The sequence below is a fragment of the Zalophus californianus genome, chromosome 3, assembly GCF_009762305.2.
Source record: "Zalophus californianus isolate mZalCal1 chromosome 3, mZalCal1.pri.v2, whole genome shotgun sequence".
Taxonomy (NCBI): domain Eukaryota; kingdom Metazoa; phylum Chordata; class Mammalia; order Carnivora; family Otariidae; genus Zalophus; species Zalophus californianus.
The window spans coordinates 185,088,914-185,109,840 of NC_045597.1; the positions used below are offsets into that span (position 1 = coordinate 185,088,914).

General features: G+C 40.9%; 1 protein-coding gene across 1 annotated transcript in view; it reads right to left on the reverse strand.

The window, feature by feature from the left end:
• Positions 1-2,613: 2,613 nt before the first annotated feature.
• PID1 (phosphotyrosine interaction domain containing 1) overlaps positions 2,614-20,927 on the reverse strand; it is a 219,515-nt gene continuing 201,201 nt past the window's right edge. Inside the window, exon 3 of the mRNA XM_027590969.1 lies at positions 2,614-4,752. Within this exon, the coding sequence (XP_027446770.1) occupies positions 4,276-4,752 (477 nt within the window). The 3' untranslated portion in view covers positions 2,614-4,275. The remainder of the gene's footprint in view (positions 4,753-20,927) is intronic.

A 20,927-nucleotide genomic window follows, 5' to 3' on the forward strand; every position in this document is an offset into this window, starting at 1 on the left:
TCCCATAAAATTACTCTAAAAGCCAAATCTTGGTGTCTAAAAGGAAAGTTTCTTGAAGATCAATCAGAATTTGGCAATTAAGGGAACCTTCACCTTCACCCCAGTTCAGTTTAGGGTAAAACAAGGAGATGAGGCAATATATTGCACATTTTTGGAATGCTTAATAGTAAGCTATGACGAATTAAATTGTCATCATGTCCTATCTGACTGAAAAATAACAACTAAGAGCAATCTAGGATAATCTGAACTGTTTGACAATACTGTCAAATTTTGCATCAATGGATCATGAACTAAAACATGATCACAGATTCAGAGCACACATGCTCTTCCTGCTCAAATCAGAGAAAGTCTGGAGTGGTGTCGTGTAAATAATTAAACATTAAAGTCGAAAAGGATGGAGGGGAAGAGGGGAAAAAAGTGGGAAAAGGCAAAAAAGAGGACAAAGGAAAAATGTCTTCTGAAGTACAAATTTGGGGGGAAATCGGTTATATTCATATGCTTCTCATTGTCAGAAAAATAAAAATGCTTTTCCCCTAATATCCATCCTCTTTGTTTTCAGCAACAGAAATAAACAGAAACAAGTGTAAAACAAGAATTCTGTAATCTATGACTAGAGATGAAATGTGACCAAAAGGGACAAAATCCCCATCTTAATGACACTTACATCCCAGAGGCTTAAACAGATACTTATATAATACACACACACACACACACACACACACACACATAATCATACAAATAAAGACAGAATTAAAAATGCAGGGAATGACTGAAGAGAAAATTACAGTGTGCTCTAGAATCCTGTAGCAGAAGGATGTGACTCAGAATTTTAACATGTCCCGAGAAAAACAAAATAAACCATGTATCTTGGTTCTGTAGGGGTGAAAAGAGTATTCTGTCCGTTGACCACAGCCAATAAAATACTTAAGTAAAATCTCATATTATGTTATTTGTGCTCAAATAAAACTTCCTGGGCCTCTGTTTGTTTTTAAAATGTTTTCTATTGCTATCAAAAGTACTTGAAAACGAATAGCAAAGGATGTTTATTTATAGTGGTGTAGAATGCTAATTTGAAATAAGCTAGAGGAGGGGCGGCTGGGTGGCTCAGTCAGTTATGGGTCAGACTCTTGATTTCGGCTCAAGTCATGATCTCAGGGCCATGAGATGGAGCCCCGCATCGGGCTCCATGCTCAGCATGGAGTCTGCTTGAGATTCTCTCCCTCTCCCTCTGCCCCTCCCCTCGCCCTCTCTCTCTCAAATAAATAAATAAAATCTTAGTATAAAATAAAATAAAATAAGCTAGAGGATTTAAGGAGAATGGAAATAAAAAATCCCAAAGGGCTGGATCTTGCCTAAACAGAACAATAGCCCTGGACCAGAAGTCAGAGGGTTCAAAGTCTCCATCAAACACATCCTAGCTGTTCTGCCTTAGCCAAGTTATATAACGTGACCTCTCTGAATCTGAGTTTATCTCTAAAGTAACTGCCAAATCTTCCGGGGAAGACATATGAGTTAACATACATGGAAGTGCTTTGCGACCACCAGTATGGAACATACAGTGCAGAAAGGAAGAAAAGAAAGCATTAAAAAAAAAAAAAATGCAAGTATGAATCACCCCTCTGAGGGGGAATTAATACTGGCTGCCCCCAAAGAATTCATTAGCCATTTGAAAGATGTCGTTGTGTATTTATCTTTAAATTTCCTACTAATCATCTCAAGCAAAAGCTCATGGCAATATTATCAGAGCCAATTACTTAGCATGTCACACTCAGTACCCCGAAAAAAATACCAGCAAACGCTTTCTGCGATAAATAATCATATGTAAACTTGGGATTTAACTTTTATTGTGAGAGGAAAATGGCATTGCTTTGAAATATGTGCTGGCTGGGTCCTTTCTTTCTTTCTTTTTCTCTTTTCTTTCTTTCTTTCTTTTTCTCTCTCTCTCTCTTTTTTTTCCCCTCCTTCTTAGAAGCCTATTTAAGGGCAAGGTAGTGAAATTGAAATTGAGGAAAGGTCAATGAGGGAAAATGCCATTTGAATGGGAGGAGATGGGTGATAATTCTTAACTGAGTGTCCCTCTTCAGTAGGCTCTCATATTTTCACTTCAGGAGGCTTTATGTTGGTTACTGAGTCCATGAAGGGCACTGCTCAAGATGCACGGGCTCCAGGGCCACCTGCCTTGCTAGATTAATGGGGTCGTTCTGAGAAATCATGGCCTGCAGGAAACATTTTTAACTAGTGCTGTCAGAAGGAATCATTCCGGGTTTACATTCCAGGATCTCAGCACAGGTTCTCCCAAGATAAAATGCAAGATTTTATAAATGGAGATCACTGGCAAAACGTTCCGGAAGACTCTCCTCTGAATTAAGTCCACCACACTGAATAACTATTTCAATGGTTGACATGATACCATCTCATTGAATTAAATATAAATTGGGCATTGGAAAAAAAACAAGCTTTATTTAAACACTATCAAGGAAGAATGGGTTATTTATGACCTAGTAGGAATGTTTTTTAGGAAGAATTCCCTCTTTACTCAATTTGATCTATTCTGTCCTTCAGGTTTTCATTACTTAAAAAAGGAAAGACATATAAAGTATGAAAGTCCTCAGCTTTATTAATGCAAACATATTTTTTATTAAAGAATGAATGCATTTATGCTATAGAATAGTTTACATGTGTTGTAGAACAGCAAGCAATATCTCCAAGAGGCGAGTTCTTCTCAATACGACTCCATGCTCACTCTACATGCCTTAAAACTGGACCCACACACAGGGGCACACGTACACACACACAAACGCATACACGGACACGCAGATACACAGACCAAAACGCTGACACCATTACTCTCTGGATTCGATGAGCTCTCATTTAAGGCTTCTGTAAGGTGCCCCAGTGTCCCTAACGTTATGGGGATTAAAAACAGACTTCAGTCGAGGAGCAACGTTACCTGGAAAACTAGCCATCTGCTCCTGGCCTTAAATATATGTATTTGAACCAACACTTTCAATTTCATTCAGTGTTGACTCTGTGTTGATGATACCTAAAGATCCATTAAACTGAGACATCTCAGGCTCTCTTACTGAGAATTTCTCATTAGAAACAGTGAACAAACCGGCAATTCTGCCCCTAAGATATCACCAATTTTAAGATAACAGGGTCAGATTTCCCTTTAGGATGCAGTTTCTCTAGACAAGCCAGGTGTATAAAGCACATTCCCTATTAGAGTACGATATTGAGTGATGGGGGCAAGGCTTCCTTGGTGATGCCCAATCAGATCTGAAGCTTGCTGTGAAGGATTCATCAGACAGGACCATCAACTAAGTTACCATTAATCAGAATTGATCAAAGGACAGCCTACATGGAGTTTGCTCACTTACTGATAACTCATTCCCTTTTTCCAAGGTTTCTGTGGTTGTGGTGGTTGTTTGAAACTCCTACTTTGATTGTTTATTTCATCTGCTTGGTTATTTTCTTCCCTTTTTGCGTCCCGCAGTGTATGCTGAGAATCCATCCCTTAGGGATGTTGGCTGGGTTGGAAGGGGAAAGAGGGTGGATGAGGAAGGTTGAGGAAAGCAGCTATTAGTAGTTGCAAGTATTCTAAGAAAAGAGATGAAGTGAATACAATAAAAGGGTACTGCTTGATATATTTACGTAAATAAAAGCATTATCTTTAACTGTGAATTAACTGCCAACTATCAGGTTGTTAGTTGTAAAGCTCAATAAAGGCTGTGCTGATTTGCTTACTGAGGAGAGAATCTGAAATATGCCAGGGAGAGGGGCTCTCAGGATGAGCCTGAGGTGTTCCTTTAGCTCTGTGGCCTCCGCACACCTGCACCCCCCCCCCCATATCCCTTCCCCATGACTAGGGATCCTATAAGTGCATCTAACATTCTTGTTGGATTTCATAAGGCAAATTGGAATGGTCCATCAAATAACAGACGCAGTGTATTTGCCTGAGCACGGTGATAACTGGCATGGAGGTCTCCTACAGGGAAGCATGGGGAAATGGGGGGGGGGGAGAAGACAGTCTAGAACTTTCCTCCCCATCCGCACGCCCACCCTCCTCACAGTCACAGCAGCAGCAGATTTCAATGTAATGTAATTACTTTAATAATACATTTCTTTAGATTTAGAATTGCTCTTCTAAATTTAAAAAGCTTGGTCAGCCAATAGTTTGGCAGTCTTTTCTTCCCGAATTTGAACCATTGCTTATTTATCTATCATCTTGAATTCCTTGACCAATGCTGCCTTGCTGAAGCATCCTAAGTTCATTCAGCCATCATCGGATTCCAATTCCTGGGAAACTTCTTCCGATGAGCTGTTCCTATGGATCCGACCATCGCTCTTCATACTGTGGAAAGTCTTCTTGAAGGCCTCCATCATGGCGTGGGCCAGCTTCTTGGCCTCGAGCTTGCTCTCACACTCTACAGCGTGGCAGTCCATCTGGTAGGACAGGTCGTCATTGATCTCCCTGTAAACCCAGGCAAAGATGTTGGGGCTCACGTTGTGGTCGGCAGTGCAGTAGGCAATGCGCGCCACCTGGAAGGTATCCATGTGGACCGTGGCTTCACCTTTGTGGTCAAGGTGATGGAGCCAGACTTGGAATGGTCGGATTTCCAGAAGGGCATTGGCTGGAAAGACATCTTCTCGGGCTAGCGTGTGCTTCTTCCAGAGCTCGATGACTGGTTTCTCTGTGCAGCCTGACAGAAACTGCATGCCTGTGGTAGGGACTTTACCCAGATAGGTAACCTGCAGAGGGAAGAGAGGAAGAAAAAGGGAAAGGTCAATATTAGGCTTTTCATTCTAGTTGTTCACTTAGATGTTCTCAGTCACACTGTCACTCTGGGCACGTGGAGAGACATCTTTCCAGCTCCTTAAAAAACAAACAAACAAACAAACAAAAAAACTGTCATCAGAATTTCTACCTTTTCTCCCTCACAAGTTGAACACTTGGTAAAGGTATTGAAATGCCTTAAGTAGCGTTGGATTTTTAAAAAACCTAATTTCTAGAGACCCACTCTCCCTCTCCTCTCCCTACCCCTTTTTTTAAAAAATTCAAATTAGAGTAAGAATATCATCTTTTTACATAATTTGGCATTTCTTTAAAATCATAAAGCCGTTTAAATTTTACTTTCAACCAAACACATGCAGAATTTAATGACAGGAGGAAGTCAAAAGGATGCCGCCTCTGAAAAAAACAATCTTTATTAAACTTGTCTCCTTAATCTCTTTACAATTCTCTGAGTGTTTGATTTCACTTAAGCTTTTGCTTCTAGCAAATGCCAAGGACACAAAAACTGTTCTATTTACATTATGGCTTAAAACATAATTGTTTTCCCCAACTCCCCCACCACCAGCAAGATAAATTTTTAAATATAGCAACGCTCAGTTGTTTTTCAGCCTAAACAAGTTTTAAACTGATGGGCATCTGGTTATAGTGATAATAAAGGAAAGATCCACAGATGGGTTAAGACTAGAATGCTGGCTTATCAAATAGCTAGATGGGCAGTACGAAAACAAAGACAAATAATTCCAAGTGATTCAAATAGTGTCTTTTTTTTTTTAAAGATTTTATTTATTTATTTGAGAGACAGAATGCACGCACATGCCCGTGAGCAGAGGGAAGGGGGAGGGGGAGAGGGAGAAGCGGGCTTCCCACGGAGCAGGGAGCCCGATGTGGGGCTCGATCCCAGGACCCCGGGATCATGACCTGAGCCAAAGGCAGAGGCTTAACCCACTGAGCCTCCCAGGCGCCCCTCAAATAGTGTCTTTTTAAACACTTGTTTATTATCATACTAAGAAGGGATTTTCATTCTTTCTCTCTCGTTTTTTTTTTTTTTTTTTCAGTCATCAAAATGCATGGAGCTGACACCGTTGGACAACTGGCATTATGGAAATGCATAAAACTGAAGAAATCATTTAAGAAATAACATGAAATAGCATATAATTAGGTTCAAAATTGGTGACACAGATGTAAATACTGTCAATTTGAGGAAGACAAGATCAGAAAAAGGTCCATGGAAATGATGAGAAAGGAGATTTGGGCACAATGATTCCAATCAATGTCTGTGTTTAGTGGGGCTATAAAGGCCACATACAAAAACACAGAAGTTAAGTACGATTGCATTTTTTTCATGGTTTATCCCTTAAACAAGAGTTAATTGGACAGCCCCTTTAAAAAATAACTTCTTTGTAAAGAGACACAGTGCTGCACATTCTAGGAATACTTATCAGGAACCTATTATGCACAATGGCGAAGTGCCAAAGGGGATGGAGAAGGAGGGGGGAGATGGAGAGGTCCAAAATCAATAGGATGGAGGTCACTGGTATTTGCTCACAGCACAGTCTTTGAAGCAAGCGAAGTTGAGATTTACATCCTAGTTCCACAGTTCACAAGGTGGGTGGTTCTGGGCCAAGCGCTAACCCTCTACCATAATTAATAAGGCAGACCGTGAAAAGGGCAGGCGAGGGATACAGGCAAAGCACCCTGAGGATTCAGAGGAGGGAGTGATGGTGTCCTGCTGACGGAAGGCCTCAGGGGAGAGAGTCACTGGATTTCAAGACATGGGGTCTCAAACGCCAGGTAGGAGAAGCGCATGAAGGTAGTCAGAGAAGGAGGGAGCAGAAAGGAAAGGGGTTGCAGTGGGGAAAGCCCTCCTCCACAGAGGGCAGCCCTGGAGAAGACACAGGAGGTAAGCTGCCACAGGATGAAAGGAGGCTAAACTTTGGAAGACAGCCCTGCATGCAGTCCAAGGAGCAGGGACATCCCTGCTCTGGAGGGAATGCCATGGAAGGTCTACCGTCCCAGAAGCGTCTGGGTCCGAGCACGGTTGTGAACTTGGAAGACTTGCCTGATGCCAGGAGGAAGAGATGGGAAGGGCTGGGCAGTAGCAGAATGCTGAGACAGCACATCCAGGAGGCAAGAGGGCCCGGATCGGGAGTGGAGTTCGTGCTGGTGACAGGAAAGGACAGACGGAGCCTGACGGGGACGACATTACAGAGATGGGACTGACAACACGTGGCAGGAGATGGAAGGGGGAAATGACACAGACAGACACCCCCACAGGGAGAGCCACAGGTTGGATGGCTCCTGTCACTCTGGGTACGAGTAAATGTACAATACAAAGTTCGTGATTTATACACTTGCTGCAAATGTGCTTTCTGTATAGGGTACTTTGTGATACCTTTATTCTTTTTTAACAGCTTTATTACTTTTTTATTGAGGTGAAATTCACATCACATAAAATTTAAAATTCCCATCTTAAAATGTGTGATTCAGTGGCATTTAGTAGTCAAAATGTTGTACGACTCTCAGATCTGTCCAGTTCCAAAATGTTTTCACCACCTCCAAGGGTGACATCATACCCATGAAGCTGTCACTCTCTATCTTCCCCCACCCCCCCCCCCAAGCCCCTGGCAAACTCCAGTCTGTTTTCTGTCTGTATGGGTTTACTATTTAGATTTTCACATAATATGCGACCCTTTGCATCTGGCTTCTTTCACTAAGCATAATGTTTTCAAGGTTCATCCAAGTGGTACCATGTTGCAATACCTCATTCCTTTCTAGGACATCTTTACTTTTAGAAATTCAAAAGAAAATGGGGAAACTAGCTTCAGTGCTTGAAGTAAAAGTGCATTCTTTCTTACTAGCCACTGAAACTAGAAATAATCATACTTATATTTGATAGAAACAGCCTTCAGAGAGAGGAAATCTCCTTCAATTTGCTCTAATCTCACATACACACATACACACACACACACACACACACACACACACACACACACACTTTTTAACAAAGTTATCCAGCCAATGCCTTCTAACATGATATAATTAAGGGATGAGCTTAAAGAACTTTATTAGAAGTTGTAGATAATTCACTCCAATTGAAAGTGATTTCATAGTAGTAAATATGTGTAACTCGGAAAAATGTATTCCTCTCTTATAAATATTTATGACTTGAAAATTGAAGATTTTAAGGAAATGAAGCTTTATTTTGGAAGTGTGCTTGAGAGAAGGAGGGGGCAGAGATGAGTAGCCTGAAGAGCTTACTAAAATAATAACAAAAGCTACTTTTAATATGTAGACATATATAAAAACAATTTTAAAGCTCTGAGGTAGGACCATAGGACATAGATGTAACCTCTTGATATTAAACTTATTATGAAAGTAATCTCCCTTCAGTGGCCCAGTTTCACCAAGGTCACCTGGATAGCACACTGCACATCAAGCACGAGGTCCTAAACCATCATTTATATATATATATATCACGGCCAAATCAAGCCACACAGATCCTGAATAAGTAGTACCTAATGTTTGCGTCACACTTTAGACAAAAGGCCCTTTGTGTCTACCAGCTTCGTTGACAACCCTGTGGATCCGTGGATCAGGAAGGAATGTGATTACCGCCAGCCCATTTTCTAAGAGAAGAACCCTAGGTCAGGTGGTGGCACTAGGACACGTACTCTGTCCTGCAAGGTGCTGGGCTTTCAGGTACATTTTGAGGATTTGTGAGGAAGAGTGCATGGAAAAGACATCCTAAAAACATACCTGTTGAATTCCTAAGCCACTTTCCTATTAGATGAGAGCTGTTGCCACTGGAGTCCACTTATGAGCCACTTGTTCATTTTCCCCATCTTTTGACTATAAGAGAGATTTTGGATTTCTGTGAGCACCCTAAATGCAGTGGGTTCTCTCAAAGAGTGGATAGCATTCTTTCATGGGGTGCTTTCGTCAATGACACTCTTTTCCATGCCATTAGGGGCCTAGGCCGTTCTTTACAATTTTATTCCTTGTTGTATAATTGCAGAAAGACTCAGAAAGCTTCTAAAATTCCCAGGTAAAATGGAGCACAAATAACAAAATTACACACACACACACACACACACACACACACATATTTAATATATTTAATATCCATTTATAATATATGATTTCTAAAACTCAAGAAAATATAGTCTATTTAAAATGAAATCAATGAAGACAAACTGTTTAATCTCAAGAGCTGCAAACTCTTGGCATCTTTCCAAAAGCTTTCTGTGAAAAGAGAAGCATAAACGTGTTCTACCAGTACTAATCCTGAATATTCCGTTAGCTTCATCTTGCAAAGAATTACTCAGCCTGCAGAAGAAGGAGAGCTAAAAGTGGATTAGGGGATGACTCCTCTCCACTGTGATACTGACAGGGGCTTCCAAGCACACCGGTGTTCTCTGGGGCTTCCACCACAATTTATGTCAGCCCTCGATTGGGATTTTCCATGGAGACTACAGAAGCTGCAGTGGACAGATAAGCCCTTTGTACAAGCACAGAATCAACAAACATTCTCAGGACATGCCAGAAAATGGCTGATTGTATAGATAAGCAGCTCCAGTCCTGCTGCTTGATAGGACTAGGGTCTGCTCACCTCAGGCCTTGGTAAGGCTCTTGGCTGAGTCTCCTCTTCAGTGAAATGAGTTATCTCTGTGCAAACCCTTCTAGGCCATCCCAGTCATGAACTGTTCTCTGGTTCCTACAGGATCTAGTCAACATAAAACATGAGCTAGAGGGTCTTGGGTGCCTGGGTGGCTCGGTGGTTAAGCGTCTGCCTTTGGCTCAGGTCCTGGGATCGAGCCCCACGTCGGGCTCCCTCCTCGGCGGGAAGCCTGCTTCTCCCTCTCCCACTCCCGCTGCTGCTTGTGTTCCTGCTCTATCTCTGTCTCTGTCAAATAAATAAAATCTTAAAAAAAAAAAAAAATGAGCTAGAGGGTCTAAACTGATGTCACTGGGTGAACCTTGGGAAGTCAGTGAAACCTGTTTTGTTGCCTTTGTGGAGTTGATGATGTCAGAAATCCCAGGAGATAACATAAATACAAAGAAACAATGCTAAGTTGGCATTTCTTAAAGAGACATGGAAAAAGAATTATCTGCATGGAGTTTCCCTAAAAATGGAATGTAAAATGATGACATGATGTACCAAGACAGTTTCCCCTCAGAATGACCCCTTTAAATCAGCCCTGTTATCATCCATAATGGCCCGTGTTCTGGAATTCTCACTTTGTGCACTTTCCCCTCATAAGTCAACTATTTACTACCTGCCTGTGCATTCACTAACCTTCCCCTAAGTTCTCCAGAGTCTGCCATTAACCCTTACTGTTGACTCTAAATCACTGGAAAAAAAACAACAACTATTCAGGCTTTATTAAAAAAATGTTAATTTCTCTCTTTAATTTTTGATATATAGTGTAATAGAAAAATACCTATGGCTCTGTTTTTCAAGGGAAAACTTAAAGTAAAAACTCAAAAAACAAAATCAACGCTCTCAAAATACCAAAGCTTCTTTATGCTGTGCATTCAGCCATGTCCTCTACCAACACGAGGCCACAGGATCTATGTGTGTCAATAAACAGAAACCCCCAAATATAGCGTGTTATCTCTGTGGCCTTCCAAATCAACGCTGTGGCAGGGATTTACTCTCTCCATAGAGAGAGAGATCACTTCTTGCCACAATCTTCCTTGTGCAGGAGACTTTCTTTCACACCCCTCTGTGGGCACTTCCTCCCTAGGAGTAAAAACACAGGACTCAATGTGCAAGGCGGCTTCAGGAGGATCTGCTGCCAACATAGCTGTACACCGTTTCAGGTCTGGTGAAGCAGAATCTTGTTATTCCTGCCCACCTATGAAAGAGGTGAATGTTTTCTAGATGAATAAGTCCCTTCTGAGCCTCATCCTTATGGGCTACAATCTTCCAGAGCCACAGAATAGACGAGAAACCTTGAGTCACTAAACTGGTCACTAAATGCCCAAAATGGTAGACAGATTTTTTTTTTTTTTTTTTTTAAGTTGTCGCCTCCCAGGGTGTAGGAACAAAGGGACTCGGAAGATGGCGGGAAGTCTTCAGGGGGAGTAACAACCAGTTGGAAATATGCAGTAAATATTAACATCTTTTCTATGGTTGCAGGAACAGGCATTGGGCAAGAAACTTATTAAGAATGAATCATTCAGAGAGAAATAAACAAGCAGAGCAAAAAAAAAAAAAAAATGAAAGTTTTTCCCCATGTGTCATTCAATGGCATACACTGCTGCCTCAGACACAGACGGTTGCAATGTGTGTGAATGGGCTTTACCCAACCCCGACTGAAAATATTATTGGAGAATATTCACAACGTGTGAAAATCCATAGAGGCCATGGAGCTGAGCGGCCCGCCAGAGTGTCTGCCACAAGCCCAGTGTCAGTCAGGAGAGACTAGTGTCCTCAGAAGCTCTCCTTCCCACCCGGGACTATTCCAACAGCTCAGCCAGCTCTCCATTCATGAATCACCATTCTTTCTTCATCTGTGGCAAAACAGACTCTGGTTGCCTGACATGGAGCCTTCTGGCCAACCAAGCTAGCACCATCCCTTCCTCTTGGTGCCAGTCAATATTTCATTCTGGCCTGAAAACCCCTTGTTTAGGACCCTGACCCATCTTATCCTAGACCAGACAGTGGGATGGTGAGGCTAATGACAGGGGCCCCAAAATAAAGAGGTGGGAGAGAACAGACGATCACTTAAAAATCCAAGCACCTGGCTTCCTGGAGATCTTAGACCTTCCAAGCTGGACATACCCAACTTCACAACCACACGAGCCCAGCTTCGGTTCAGTTTACTGTGAAGTTTCTACAGGATGGCACATCCAGATCAAAGCTTCTCCAGAGGCCTTTCTTGGGATATAAAAATCCTTGGTGTTCTTTCATTGTCTGTAGGAGACTTCCTGACCTCTGCTGACATAAAATAATATGATACGAACTCAAGAAGGAGAATACTTGACTGGGAATCCTAATACCCTTTGGGTTATAAGGCAGAAGATAAGAAAAAGAAGAGCCAATCCTGAGTCAACAGCAGAGTCAAACTCTTCTCCTCTGATATTAATTCCTACTGCATTTTGTGGAAAAACGGGACAGAACATTGAGAGTCACAATCCCAACTTGAATCGTTTCCTTCCTTGCTGGCTGCAGAGAGGCAGGCAACCACTAGACACTCTGAAGAGTGGGGATGGAGCCACGTGGCAAGTTCCTAACAATCCCCAATGCAAAGACAGACATAATGCTAATTATGACCCGGAAACTGTATTACAAGTTTAAGCCATGAAGGAAGTATTAAAGAATAAATGCTGTCCACAGGGAAACCTATGAAGTCATTGTGAAAAGAAAATAAAGTAATAAGCATTGGGCTTGAAAATTAAATTGTTTTTGAAAATTAAATCTCTTAAAGGACATTCATTTGATAAGTATGTATTGAGCACCTACTAGGAACTAGAATCAATATAACTCTCTGCCCTCTTGTGAGGCTTATGTTCTCAGTACACAGACAAAGGTTACAGGACTAAACCTGCCATGGGCAAGGCTAGCTTTAGCGAGAAGAACACACACATGCTTCTGTGAGCATTTTCAGTGAATACAGAAAACTTCTCTTGGGTTCAAAAAGGTCTTTCATACAGCACAATGGGGACAAAAAAAAAAAAAATCCCCATTTAGAGTCCATTCCTTGGATCAAGCTGTGTTCCATGAAGACTCATTATTTTTACATTCACTGTGGTTTTGGTTCCTGAGATGTTGCTGTGGTGGAAGGGCAGGCAGGAGAGGGGCTTTGGAAGAGCATCAAGGGAGAAGGGAAGGTGAGTAGGAGCTAGGAAGATAGAGAGGTAGAAGCCCAAGGCGGACTTTGCCTCCCAAACAAAATGGCCTGGCAACTAGAACGCCATTGGTGACTTGACACTTGCCCTGGATAGAAGGGGTTCTTGGCCTCCCTTGACATCTATGTCTTCACTCTCAGTACGTTCCAGGCACATAAACTGATTGGCCTTTAATGAATTATTGGAGTAAAACAATGCATTGTTTTAGGCTACTCAGTATCTATTCCACTTTTCTTAGATTTCTCCTTTCTTCATTTTGGAGATCCAAATAACAAGCGTTCCCAGTGTTTAAACCCAAAGTATTGATAATTATATTGCAATAAATTCCTGATGATTCAAAGGTGTATCATCAACATTCTCGGTCTTCAGTGCTCAATGGGGCCATTCATACCTGCCTAACACCATCCCTTTGTTGCACATCACACAGCTGGTCCCTGAAAAAAAAAAAAGATGTGGGACACAGCACTTCTACCCCAAGGACCAGATTCTTCCCTCTACCCCAATCTTCCCTGAAGAGGCTCTAGACCCTTCTTTTAATTTTTTTTTTCTTTTCATTCTTACGTCATCTATCTTCTCTCTGGCCACTTCTTCAACTGTCCACACTGAGACCCATCGGGAACATAGAAAGGTGACAGACACTCTGCCAGGGCTTGTTTAACATTCAAAAAGGAATTTGGAATCAGTTAAACTGTCCTTAACCTGAGATGTGTTTGCATAACTCAGGGATTTAAACAATGATGCTAGCTAGCATCGAGAATTGAAGGAAGGAGAAAAGAATGCATACTTAATATTCAGATATCCTATTCCTAAGGAATTTTGAAATGGTGTTTTACAAAGCAAACAATCCCTATTTCAAAGAACAATTCCAAAGAGCAAATATTAAGCATGTGCTGTGTTGGCTCCAACCTTGCCCTTGTGGGTGGTATATATACCAACAAGCCAGACAGCATGTGATGCGGAATTGCTCTGGGAGCCACACGCATGGTGAGTTGGGCTTTACAGATCCCTCAACAAAGGCAGGAGAGCCTCAAAAGGCCAGCCTGAGAGGCCAGGGCTCAGCTCTCAGCAGACCTGGGAATCCCTTCTGGTTACCCCCCAGGGTCCTACTTCTCAGCCCTTCAGACTTCTGTGGGGCATCCCTAAGAAGCCCAGATGATTCTGGATCAAAATGAGGATTTTCTTCTCCAAAATGAATCTTAAGTACCACTCTGGGGCCTGTTTTTTTGGCAGACCTCTTCAGGAGTAGACCCAGCTCTCCTTTGGTTAGACAGGGATGAGGAGCAATTGTTGCCATTTCCCTTAAGGCTATGCTTTGAAGTATTTGTCTTACATCTGTTTGGCCAGGTTTAGTCGGCTGACCCAGAGGCAGAGGATGAGACTGGTGACCTAAGGTAAGCCTGTCTCAAACAGCACATTTTTGTTATCCCCAAGGGGATGGTGATGACCTGGAAAGGCTCACAGACTTACTCTTAATTTTCTTCTTAGCATCCGTGCTGGCAGTACAAATTAGGTTTTCCTTAAGCGCATATCCTCTGGTGCACATTTATGCGTATTCCTTTGTTCAGTAATATTTATTTATTTCAGTAACTTTCCTAAGGTCATAAATATTAAGAATACTTTTCTTATTGTTTAGCAAGTCTTTCCAAATATTTGCATGTGTTATGTTGACAGAATCTATAAAAATATTAATAGAAATTTTACTGGGAGATGGTTTCCTTTTATTATGTAAATGTACATCATGGGGGGGGGAAGTAAATTTACTAAGACCCAACATCAAAAAATAATTAAGTACTATTTTTGCACTCTAATAAAAGAGACAAACATTGCTTCGGCTGTTAAATACAGCTTCTGTCTCACAATTAGGTGTTTAAATGATAGATTTGTTTCTATGATTCATATTACTATAACTTCGTTCCAATGACGTAGAGTGATTTGAGACGCTGTGCCCCATCTTGAGCTTATCAAACAGTACCAATGTGTAATTTGTCCTGTCAATTGGCTCTTGGATGTGTGAAGTTGGAAATATTGTCATTGTCACTGTCAAAGACAGAAGCGATTTATCTGGAAGGCACTGAAGTGTGCCCCTGAAGACAAAGTCACTTAATAAAAGTGACACCACATTGAAACATACATCCCCTCATCAGGCCCCTTCTGGTGAGCTGGCTCAAGGATGGTCAAATCCGTCCCTCAGGAGGACAAGAGCAATTAATTTCATGACAAGTCTGGTATCTCCCCTTCTGCTTTCAATTCAGGGGAGTATCCTGGAGAGGGATAGACATTCAGCAGAGTTCTGCAAGTCCCCAAAATGTTCACAATGAGAAGATTCTCGAAATAATAAATCAATATGGAGCACACTGCTTGAGAGGTATCCTGACAAATGGATTCAAGGGAGAAGCACGGCGGCAGGTGAAAAATGTCACCAAGTTTACTCCTTGTAGCACTTTATCAATTCATTTTGCTTCATGCACAATTCATTAGAAATGGACCAGAGAAGGCATTAAACATTTAGAAAGAATCATATCCAGACAACATTTGGTTGGAGGTAATAAAATAAACACACCAATCTCTGGGCTGTAAGTCTTGAGCTCTGAATCAAAGGCCAGTGAAGGTTTGCAACAAGAGAGGTACACTGAGGCGAACAAAACATGGAATTACTATGTATTCCAGAGAAATGAACACTTATGTTCAGACAAAAACCTCTACACGAATGTTCACAGAAGCTTTATTGGCAATAGCCAAGAAATGGAATCGGTCCAGATGTCTTTCGACGGGCAAATGGTTAAGTAAACTGTGGCACAGCTCTACCATGGAATGAACCATTGAAATACACCTGCAACAACCCAGATGGATCTCCAGGGGAGTTCTGCTGGCTGAAAATAAACAATCCCGACAAGTGACATACTGTACGATTCCATTTGTATATCACTTTAGAGATGGGGAACAGATTGGTGGTTGCCCGGGTCAGGGGTGGCGTGAGGGTGTGGTTAAAGGAGAGCAACATGAGGACTCACTGTTGTGAGGGATGTGTTTAGAATCTCCACTGCGGGGCTGGAAACCTGCCTACACTCATGCAAAAGCTGCACAGACCTAAATACACCCTCATCATGAGTAAAACTTGGAACAGCTGAAAAAGATGGGTGGAGTATGACTGAGGTATTACATGACAGTTTTGCAAAGTGTTACCATTGGAGAAAAGTGGGTAAAATGTTGGGGAACTCTCTGGATTCTTTCTTTAAAAAAAAAAAAAAAAAAAACATTTTATTTGGGGATGCCTGGGTGGCTCAGTCGGTTAAGCGTCTGCCTTCAGCTCATTATCCCAGGGTCCTGGGATTGAGGCCCACATTGGGCTCCTTACTCAGCAGAGAGCCTACTCCTCCCTCTGCCTGCTGCTTGCCCTGCTTGTGCTCTCTTGCTGTCTGACAAATAAATAAACATTTTATTTATTTATTTGATAGAGAGAGAGTACAAGCAGGGGGGAGCGGCAGAGGGAGAGGGAGAAGCAGGCTCCCTGCTGAGCAGGGAGCCCGATACGGGGCTCGATCCCACAATCCTGAAGGCAGACGATTAACTGAGTGAACCACTCAGGTGCCCCTGGATTATTTCTTAACAACTGCATGTGAATCAATTATCCCAATAAAAATATCAATTACAAAAGTCATCTCATCCATCTTATTAAGAGTTGTTTTTCTAATAAAGCTATCTTTTATTTATAATTACTTATCAAAATTTGTAATACATTTATGCTGTTCTGATCAATGCATATGCATATTAATTGTATGGATAACTCAAACCAGAAGATATTTAAATTTAAATACATATGGTCAAAAAATAATTTTTTGAAAATTTCCATTATTTACATATTTTCCTTGCAGAAGAAATATGACAGGATGGGAAATAAATGATTAAACAACATTCTGAAATCCATTCTCTCCCTTTACGGGGGGGGGGGGGGGGGGGGGGAGGGGGGCGGGGGGAGGGAAGGGAGAGTGACCCGAGAAGAGAAAGAAATGGTCTGGTTTAATCTCCTTGTCAGCTTGTTAATGACAGACCTTGTGTCATTTGCTAGCAGGCAAGTCCTTATCTATGGAATGCTTTTTGCAGGGTGTACCTGTTTGCCTAGAATCGTTTGTGGTAAACAAACCTGAAATCTGTAGAGTTACAGCACAGGGCTTCCAGGAAAATGTCTCTTAAGCTACATAACTAAGTATAAAATGGAAATCTCTCAAGGTTTAAAGGGCTCTCCTCCATATAAGTACTATAACCACATACAGTATTAGGTATCTTCTGTGTTATCTGGGCTAGACCATCTTTGGTGCAGCAAGAAGGGACTGGAAGAGACTCACTGACAGTCCCAGATCTCGCCTTGTTTTGCTTGTGCTGTTTCCTTGAAATTATTAGTAAAGTTGGTACTGGATGAAATTTCTGATCTGCACATCCAATCCTCTGTGTAATCTCATAGGGTGATCAACAGCCTTTGATGCAGACCCTGATATTATTTTAGGATGACCTTTGGTGGGGTTGCAAGGGCTGCAGGGGACAGAAGATTATAAGAGACCAGGAAGGAAAAGAAATGCTGTAGAATTTATGATGGTTAAAGAAGAGCTATTATAAGTAATGCTGCTGTGGACATGGGTGAATGGATATCTTTTCCAGTTAGTGCTTTCATTTTTTTTTAGATATATTTGCAGAGGTGGAATTGCTGGATTACATGGTAGTTCCTTTTTTTTTTTTTTTTTTAAGACTTGGAGCTTGAACTTACTACCCTGAGATCAAGACCTGAGCTGAAATCAAGAGTCAGACATTTAACGGACTGAGCCACCCAGGTGCCCCATGGGTGGTCCTATTTTTTAATTTTTTGGGATCCCCCATTCTGTTTTCTATACTGCGGCTGTACCAACTTACAATCCCACCAACAGTGCACAAGGGTTTCCTTTTTTTCACATCCATGCCACTTGTTACCTCTTATCTTCTTGATCATGGCCATTTTAACCGGCATGAGGTGGTATCTCATTGTGTTTTAATTTACATGTCCTTAATGACTAGTGATATTGGGCATCTTTTCATATACCTGTTGGCCTTTCGTAGATCTTCTCTGGGGAAATGTCTGTTCAAGAACTTTGCCCATTTTTTAACTGGTTATTTGTTGTTGTTTCTGTTTGTTTGTTTTTGCTATTGAGTTATAGGAGTTCTTACATATTTTGGATATCAACCCCTTATGGTTATGCAAATGACATGTGGTTTGACATTTTTTTTCCCCATTTCATAGATTGCCTTTTGATGGTTTCCTTTGCTGTGCAGAAGCTTTTTAGTTTGATGAGGTCCCACGTGCTTATTTTTTCTTTTGTTGCTTATCTTTTAGGTGTCATATCCAAAATATCATTACCAAGACCCAACAGCCAAGACATGGAAACAACCTAAGTGTCTACTGATTAATGGATAAAGAAGTTGTGATATATATATATATATATACTATTCAGCCATAAAAAATTGGGGAAATCTTACCATTTACAACAACATGGATGGTCCTTGAAGGCATTAATGCTAAGTGAAATGTCAGAGAAATACAAATACGGTATGATCGCACTTATATGTGCAATCTAAAAAAACACAAAACAAACAAAAATCCCCCAAAAAACAAACAAAAAATGCCAACTCACAGACAAAAAGATCAGACTTGAGGTTACCAGAGTCAGGGATGAGACGGAGGGTAATCTGAAGGATGGTGGTCAGAAAGTACGAACTTCTGGTTATAAGATAAATAAGGCATGTAATATACAACATGATGACTATAGCTAACATTGCTATGTGATATACAGTAGGATGGTTGTAAGATAGTAAATCCTATAAGTTCTCATCACAAGGAGAAAATTCTTTTTTTCTTTTTCTTTTTATTGTATCCCTGTGAGAAAATGAGTGCCAGCTATACTTATCGTGGTACTCATATCACAATCAAACCATCAGGCCATATGCCTTCAACTTATACAATGATGTACGTCAATTATTTCTCAATAAAACTGGAAAAAAATAGTGCCTGACATACAAGTGTACTAGCATAAGTTGAAGAAAAAAAAAAGAAGAGTAAGTTCATGATATTTTTTTAAAGAGATGCTAGTTTGGGGCGCCTGGGTGGCTCAGTCTGTGAAGCATCTGCCTTCAGCTCAGATCGTGATCCCAGAGTCATAGGATCTAGCCCCATGTCCAGCTCTCTGCTCAGCATCCCTCTCCCTCTTCCCCTCCCCCCGTTCATGTTCTCTCTCTCTCTCTCTCTCTCAAATAAATAAATAAAATCTTTTAAGAATTAAAAAATAAAATTACAGTATTTTAAATATGAAGGAAATTATATCCTTTGCAACTGTTTAAATGTACAATGGAAATATTCGCTGTGTAACTTAAAAATGCATAGTCAACTATAATACTGATTTATTTTGTAGAAAACTGAATGAAACCCCTAGAATATGTCTTACCTGACTGATTGTTACTTAAAATATCTACTCATAATTAGAGAAATGCTGACTAAAACTATACCGAGATGCCTTTCTCACTTACCAGACTGGTAAAAATAAAAAGTATGGCACACATTGTGTTCACAAGGCTATGGAGAAACAGACACTGTCATGTAGATTGGGGTACAAACTGATATAACCTTTTTAGAAGGGAATTGGTAATGTAGAACAAAACTAAACAAGATCAATGAATACCCAGCTTGGTGCTAATTTAAATGGAAAATAAAAATATTCTTATAAGCATACATAGTTGAGTAAACAATCTTGAAGGTTAAATTTAGTTTTTAGATACATGCAGCCAAGAACCTGTTTTTGATCAAAATCACCCCATTATGCTGACTGGATCAACCTATTTCGGTGATAAGTGACAAAATACTATTCTAATTGTCCTGGTGCACGTGTGTGTGTGTGTGTGTGTGTGTGTGTGTGTGTGTGTGTGTGTGTGTCTGAAATAACACCTTTGACAATCAAAATCTGTAATCACTCAAGAGCTTTACTGTATTTACCTTCTGTTTCCAAATAGGAACCCAATGCATGATGTGAAAGTAATTTTTAATGACTAGCCCCATCACGTGTTTATATTATTAGTTAAAAGTCATCTTGGAACCGTAACTTCCTTGCTATTCAACTATTCTGCTCCGCTCATGGAAATACTGTGACTGATAATATTGCTACTATTCACCTCCATAGTAGAGTTATCACACTGAAAAGAGTCCTAAGAATTCTCCTACTAGATTTCTTTGTAAGAAAAGAGAGTGATATCAAATATTTAGAAATACAGGAGCAAGGACAGAGGCTTATGCTGTAGCTTTGAAGAGTGTCTGGTTAAAGTCATTGCTAATGAGTGTATTCTTAAGAGGAGAAAAAATAAAGAAGTTTCTCTTTCAGTGTTGGGAAAATAGGAATAAGGAACGAAGCTGACTCACAGGAATCTTTTGAGATGAACGACCACTTCAACAAGTACAATTATTTTTAGTAAGAGCGTACTTGCACTGGAGCAAACATTTCAAATCTTGATGGATTAAGGAAAAGCAAGAAGCTCTTCTGTTATTTTTCAAGAAGCACCTGCTCAGGAGCCAGAAGAGTCTTATTTGCTGTCACAGTAGAGTAATCCAGCAGGGCAAAGTCATGATCACTGCCCAGTAGACAGACTCCAAATTGCTTCCCCCTGGTTGGCTCAGCAGAAGAACAAAGAGCCATGGAGACCATCAGCCCAAGTAAGCAGAAAACTCAACAAGGCAACTGGAGGAGGAGACCTGTGAACGGCATCAGAAGGAAAGTCTATGTGGCCAGCAAGGGAAGAATAAGGAAAACATCTAGTCTACATCCTTTGAAATGGGTCTGATTTTCTAGGCTCCAGAAACCTCAGACACATAAAGCAAAAATACAGACAGAATGACTTCCAGATCCAAGCCTGGAAAGCAGATCTCTTTTTTAGAAGAATTTTATTTTCATTGTTTTAGGAAATGTCTCTTTATAAAAGGTGCATACGTTCCCCCATAAATGTACTGCATGTCCCATGTGGGTCTTTGTATATTGACTTTTTTGAGCTCTCTCGACATGCTTCTGATGAGTTTCTGTGTGTTTCCATGTTCTCACTCTCTCTCCATCACCAGCCCATATCTGGGAATTCACAGTAACAGCCCATGTTAGAGTGTAGACTCCCAGAATCCTAGTATGGGTACCATATTAACAGCATATGACACACTGCCTGAGCCCATAGAAAAGGAATAAAAAAATCAGTTAACTCTCCTTAACTTTCAGCTTTTTAATGG